The sequence below is a fragment of the Fragaria vesca genome, linkage group LG6 (assembly GCF_000184155.1).
Source record: "Fragaria vesca subsp. vesca linkage group LG6, FraVesHawaii_1.0, whole genome shotgun sequence".
Taxonomy (NCBI): Eukaryota; Viridiplantae; Streptophyta; class Magnoliopsida; order Rosales; family Rosaceae; genus Fragaria; species Fragaria vesca.
Window position 1 is genome coordinate 16289741 of NC_020496.1, and position 7099 is coordinate 16296839.

Here is a 7099-nt window from a genome sequence, read left to right on the forward strand (position 1 = left end):
TTTTTTTAAGGGTTTTGGAACCCAGCCAAGCTGGGAGACTCAGCCCTACGCCCGGTTCCAGTTATTTTATTAAAAAAAAGAAACAAAAGAGTACATAAAGGGAGAGGGGGACATAGACCAAAACCCCTCCCGAAAAAAGAAGAACAACACAAAAACCTGTGATCTACTAAGGACAAAGAACAACGAAGAACAATTAGGACGATAATCCTTTTATTTATCAAAACAATTAGGAGAATACCGAATCTTTCAAATAAAAAAAATGTCAAGAAACAAATTTCGTAGTAAATGAACTTCGAATTTCAACTATTCTATTTTAATTATTATTGATCTAAAAACATGCCAGAGAATCACAAGAGTCATCTTAGCAATAGGAAAGAATAGAATTAACGTAATATTAAAAGGAAAACGAGGGCGAAGGGGGCCAAAAGGCCTTTACTTTTCTTCTTTTCATTTCTTTAGTAGTAAATCAACTATAGAGACACCATTAGAACAATATTCTTTGTTAATTGATGCTTGTTAGAATACATGTACTTTGTAGAAATTCTCAATATTATTTCAGGACTTCTAGATGCTTATTGTAATCAGGGGTTTAAGCTTCATGTCCCCCCTTGTATTCGACAGTTTCATTAATGAAGGCTTGTGGGCAGCCGCACCAGCCCTTTATTTTCAAAAAAAAAAAAATCAGTTATAGATGTACAAGATGTCAACTAAATTTTTTTTTTTTCCACTAATCAAATATTTATCCATTGAAGTCGCTATAGACAATTATGTTGATAACTCATTTTCCCTCCAACAAAGTCAACTACCACATTTAGTATCCATACAGTGCCTGATATATATGGATTTATAATCATCAGTCCACCTGATGAAGAAATGAAAGAAAAATCAAATAAGACACATACACACATCCGTATGCGATAGTAAACAATTAACAACCTTTGCAAGCCAAAATGAGAATTTATAAGTATTATACTACAAAATGAATTGACGAAAGCTTAATCGCGTATCACGTTCAACAATATAACATGATTTTCGATGTCAGGAGAAATTTTTAAATGCTACGGGAGGACCACGTGGCAGTCTGACGTGGTCTTACGTTCCAATCAAATTTAGACATGTGGATTTTTTACAACTAAAATATAAACAAATATTTTCTATTTTTTGTGAAATGACATTCATGGGTATTTAGCAAGTTCAAACCAGGTTCTAGGGTATAGGGTTTAAAGTTTAGGGTTAGGGTTTAGGGTTTAGAGTATAGGGTTTAGGGTTTGGGGTTTAGGGCTTAGGGTTTAGTATTAAAAAAACAACAGAAAACCTAAAATAGTCTTTGATAAAATAGCTGAAATAATTTTTCGTGAAGAAAATCTACGTGTCTAAATTTGATTGGAAAATAGGACCACGTCAGACTACCACGTGGTCCTCCCATAGCACTGAAAAATTTCTCCGATGTCAGGTATAACTACTATGGAAAGACGAATTAACGTGGTGAAGAAGTAAGATCATATGGAGAGCAACTAATGAGCCCCATTAAATTGGGAAAGAAAACCATTGAGCCCAACTATTTGTACCCTTAAATGCAGGTTAAGGCCAACAATCTCTGAATCTTTCCAAATGCCATTATTACCAATACATAAACTTATGAAGGATATCGCATAATATTCAAAACCATCTTCTTGTAGTTCATAGATAAATTTGTAATAAGTTTGAAACTCGAGCAGACCGTCACTCATCATGCATATTATTTTTAACCATGTTAACCCGAAAAACAAAAATGGAAGTATCAGTTTGTTGCAGCTATACTGTTGTACTTCAATAAATTATTAGAAAGGTATGCATCAAAACACTGAACCAACATGCAGTACCTTATTGGGGTCAAGTTTTCCACTACAGTAACTGGAAGGAACAGCAGATAGTTCTTGCCTTCCTCTCCATTCTTCACCGGGTTTCAAAGTAATAGGCGTCTCCACGCAAGCAGCCTGGACACAAAGCATATGCTTGTATTCATCATCCCCAAAATCAGGAATCACCTTCGCTTTCTTATCCCATGGATTCCAAACAACTACAAAACAAAATAATAAACACCAAGGACACATCGTGTTGCTAACAAATAAAACTAGTGATCGATGTAAACTAACCAGCATCTGGAAGTCCATCCTTTCGTAATACAAATGTTCTCTTTCTTTCATGGTCCAAAATAGCAATTTTGGTAGGTGTACCAAGATAAACTTTATCCACCTTGACAAAGATGTAGACATATATTAGACCAGAAGAAAAGAAACTGTGAAAATCCAATGCATCCCATGATAGAAAAACACTAACTTCTGATTCGAAAGTTATGGCATCCCCTTGTTCAGTAAACCGCTCTCTATTCTTCAAGTTGTCCAGATAATCCAATGTCTCTAATCCTTCTACTCGCACTTCACTAAACAGATGTGGCATGATGATTAGTAATAATTAGTTGTCAATATACAATAAACAGAAAACATTCACTATCACCATTGTCCAACTAGTTCTTAACTGAGGTTTCTGACGTTTGATGCTAATTATTCAATATAGAATGAATCAACCGGAGATTTTCACCATGTATTAGCCATTTTAACAACATAGGTAGTAAATGCGCAACAGCACTAGCTAATATAGCATATAACTGCAGTGGTGCAAGTAACATACTAAAATATATGAATGATGCCTTTACAGTTCCCATGAAAGCTGAACTTGAATGCTGAACTACAAAATCAAAACTCATTCAGCTTAAAATTTCATAAGCATACCTGATATCAGTTACAGCCAAATAGGTGTGATAAGCAAATGTGAATGTAAACGACTTTCCGTCAGTGTTTGTGTTTCTAATGCGGGAATTCAGCATTAAGTCTCCTCCAGGTCCCAGGGTTACCCTAAGTCGAAATTCATATCTGCCAATAATCATTATTACATAGCATGATTTAAGCTAAGAAAACATAACTCCATGCAATCACATATATATGTATTGTGTATATATGATTATGTAGGAGAGAATGCTGGAATTCATTTGTTCCGAAAAGAATTACACAGTATCCACTATTATATATAAGTCCTATACCTGTGAGGCCATATCTTTAAATCTTCTTCAGATGTCCTCAGGATTAGATCAATGAAAGCCTTATTCCCACTATCTGGTGGATGAGGTGGGGGATCTTGATCAATACTCCAAAATCTATTTCTAGCAAATCCATGTTGCTCAAGAGAACCAAGATTTCCAAACTGCATATGCCGACTAGTTATATCAGAAAATAAATTAAAAATTTATACACACCAAAGGAGAATCAAAGAGATTATAAAAGATGAGAGACTCATACTTGTGGAAAACATATCGGAATTCCACCACGAATAGGCCTAGGAGACTTATATGTAGCCTGCGATGTGACCACAAGTATGTTAGATATGTAACCACAACAACTAAACACAAAAATGACATCAATTTTCTTTCTATTTCTCCAAAAGGTATCTTTTTATTTCTTATTCGATCTTTTGCATAAGTTACTCAAAAATATGGGTTCCCTTCTGTAAAATGATTTTATAAGTAACAAAACCCATAACGATAAACTGAAAGCTAAGTTGTGCCTTGTGGATATATGATTCAGTTTGCAAATTCTACATTATCAACTACATGACTTCAAGTCATGTTCTCAATCACATAGAACCTACAAGAAGCAGCTGCTATGTATCATCTCTATTCAGATCTGGTTGATACCTTACTACTCATGAAAAGCAATTCTTCCCGGTGTTCATTTTTCCATGAGGAAACTTGAGCCCCATATAAATACACCTGTCCGAAAGCAAAAAACTAGTTAGTAAGAAAAATTATCATTTCACATAGAACTAGTTCAATACTACATCAATTTAGTCAAGGGAAGACAATAAATTGTTTTTTTTTTTTTTTTTTAAAGAAACAAGAATGGTGTAATTACAGAAGCCAACATTGACAGGGACACAGATCAGGTTAATATTGTATTACAGCAAAATAGTTAATCAATGTTAACATAGAACATGCCATACTCGTACACTTACATGCATATATAACTAAAAAAAAAGGGAACAAAAACAGATCATAGAAATTCTATCTCTGTATTACCAAGAGCATACCCAACAAACTTCATGTAATTCGTAGTATAAGAAATTCAAATTAACTTATGAAGAAATGTTACTGACTCCAGGACAAGAGATAACCAGAAATTATGTAATTCAACAACTCACACTGATACTATTGCGCATATAACAGGGTCACAAATGAACAATTGCACATTAAAGCAATATATATAGTATTCTACTCCCAACCATAACATATATTAAATTCCTTTATCCCACTTGAAAACTGAATCAAGATTTTTACTAGTTTGACCGATATAGGATCAAAGAGACGAGTAACCAACTTCTCAATTCAATAGGATTCCAGGAAAGATATTGGTGTCGCAGTAACACTTTGAAAAAGGATCAAATTGGCACACAGCTGGTACTAAGCAAAACAATGTTGAGCATTGAGACCATGTTACATGAATCAAACTCCACACTCACATTGCATCCCAAAAAGCAATATATAAGTAAGAACTATTTCACATTGTCATTCCATAATTAATTACACACCCAATAAAATTAAAAGATCAATTGATGAAGAATTTACTGGGAGGTGGATGCTCAGGGTGAGTAATATGTTATGGAACATGTTTTGGTAGTGGAAAGTGCAGTGATAGAGGATGACCTTCTTCGCTTCTTCTCCACAATTATATATATGTACATATTATCACTCTACGAAATGTGGTTTTTCCAATGTACTTATGTCTAACCTTTGAAACTTTCTCAATTGCTTATGTGGTTTTTTTTTCTTCTTCTCAAAAATGACACTTCAAAGATCAAGTATAACTTTACCGATCTCAAAAGTAAGAACCAAGCACGAGAGAATGAATCAAGAAACAAAGACAAAATGGTGTCTAGGGATTTAGAATGAGAATGGAAGATGGGAGAAAGCGAAGAATTGGATACCTCAGCCGAAGAACCACGGAGCTCTTTGAGAACAACCTTCTCAAGGCCATTGGGGGCCTTACAATACTCCACCAACACCTGCTCCTTCTCCTTCTCTTTCTCCCCAACCCCAGACGACATCGCGATCCCTACATTATGCCTCTTCTCTTCTTTTCTCTGCTCTTATATACGTTTTGGCCAATTTTTATTCTATGATTCAAACACACAATACAAATATCACAGTATAATTATTATGTAGCCTCTTTCCTTCTTTATATATATATATATATGAGTAATTTTTTTTTTTATTAAAATGAATAAATGATAAATGATCATTGATAGACGTTGTCAGATGACATGCAGATCCCCGACACAAATGGTGATTCGATCATTAAATTGAAAATTTCCACTTACTTAATAAAGTAGCCTAGCAAACTATAATATTATCGTAAAAAGAGATAAATGCACCGTTCTTATATAGAGAATGAGGCGTTTTTTTGTGAAAACTTCATTCTGCCAAACTATAATATTACCCTAAAAACAGATATTTTTTGGTTAAAACTTCATTGGCCAATGTGCTTAATTACAGTATGCCTAAGTTTCCACTATAAAAATGAAACATAATCGGAAGGCTAAAGGCCACCTAACTGCACTCGTTAGCGCTTGTTAAATTAACAAGCATTGCTCATTTGCTCCCTAAAAAAGTACGGAATTATTGGGAGTAAAAACTAAAAAAGTATCAAAAAGCCCTAATAGCCCATAAAGCCCAAAAGTAAAGCAACACTGAAGGTCTAACCATACTTGGGTTGGCTCAGATCCTGTCATCATCCACCCTGAGTCAGTGTCTTTGAATGCACCCACCAAGGACGTCGCCGCCTCTACGATCACCAAGAAGAGGCACATCCAAGACTGTCATCAACACACACAAAAACACGAACCCAACAAATTGGGATCACCTGCGCTTCAAGCTACCGGTAGAAACTCCTCAAAGTCGCCTTCATCTCTGAGTGAGGATATGAACCAGACTAGCGTCGAAACCCACTCCCAACACCATGAGCGAAGTTAGCCTTAAGCTAACCGAGCCATATATCAACATCCTCGTCCAACACCCAGCACAACAAAAGCACGGGAAAGTTAATACTAACATCAGAGCTGCCGGACGAAGAAGAAATTCTTCAATATCTAGTCCAAGCCTTGTGCAAGTGGGAAGCTCTGGCTTTTTCTCCGGATGAAATACATTACCAATTCGTGATTGGTCCTTTATATAAGATTATATGACAACGGAGGGTACGTGATTCAATTTAAAGTTTTAAACCATCAATTTTCTTATATTTCTATTCTACATTTTCCTGGTAAACCAAGAAGCAGAAAGTAGAGAGAGAAAAAGTTCAAATATGGCGATGATAATCGAAACAAAATGGTGTTCTTTTTCAAATATAAAGAAAAAGCCATTAGAGCTCTGAAAATATTAAAATAAAACTAAACACGCTCTTTAAAATAGCTAAAACCTAAAATAGAGAGTGTTAAAGTTACTCTAACTGAGCATATACACCCATAATCCTTTCTGATTTCAAATGTGCAACTCGATTCCATTCCTGATATTTGTAACAAGCTTCTGATGTAGTAATTGCTAACATTCATAATTTGAGGAAGAAGAGGCACGCACATAGAGAAAATTCTAAAACTTTTTGTTTTGTTAGAACGAAGGAAGAATTATTGTATCGATATGCTTTGGTAATTTCTACAAGGCTATGATGGAAAACAGTTTTACTTATACTAATTTACATTTACATATATATATATATATACTAAACGTTGGTCTACTGTTTATAATTACTGTTCACATCGACTCTGTCAACAATAACATATTTGCAATCTTTTCTGCCAAATTCTCCCCATCCGTCGGGCATCTCTCCCTCGTCTGCAAAGCTCACAGTTAAATGAAAGGGGGAAATAGTCACATCACTGAAATTGGATACAATCTGACATTGCATTTAAAGAAATACACAATCATTACCTGCAGAACTAGCTGAACTGCCTTTTTTGCACTAATGACGTCCCAAAAGCCATCACTACAATTAAAAAAAATTGCCAGGTTATTTTT

At 34.9% G+C, this 7099-nt stretch overlaps 1 protein-coding gene across 1 annotated transcript; it reads right to left on the bottom strand.

The window, feature by feature from the left end:
* Positions 1–1835: 1835 nt before the first annotated feature.
* Positions 1836–5159, bottom strand: LOC101303833 (putative glucose-6-phosphate 1-epimerase-like). Its single transcript, XM_004305411.1, has 8 exons — positions 5017–5159; positions 3731–3805; positions 3336–3392; positions 3080–3240; positions 2772–2912; positions 2320–2422; positions 2136–2235; positions 1836–2059 (listed from the first exon to the last, which is right to left on the bottom strand). The coding sequence occupies exons 1-8, from the start codon at positions 5134–5136 to the stop codon at positions 1836–1838; spliced, it is 981 nt and encodes a 326-aa protein (XP_004305459.1). The 5' UTR covers positions 5137–5159.
* Between the last annotated feature and the right edge of the window lie 1940 nt (positions 5160–7099).

What these genes read in the sequence shown, in the direction of transcription:
- LOC101303833 (XM_004305411.1), bottom strand. Translation starts at nt 5,136, where the DNA reads ATGTCGTCTGGGGTTGGGGAGAAAGAGAAGGAGAAGGAGCAGGTGTTG. An exon ending in TCCGTGGTTCTTCGGCTGAG is followed by an intron (nt 3,806 to 5,016) that starts GTATCCAATTCT and finishes GCTTTCGGACAG; the next exon opens with GTGTATTTATATGGGGCTCA. An exon ending in TTGGCTGTAACTGATATCAG is followed by an intron (nt 2,423 to 2,771) that starts GTATGCTTATGA and finishes ACATCTGTTTAG; the next exon opens with TGAAGTGCGAGTAGAAGGAT.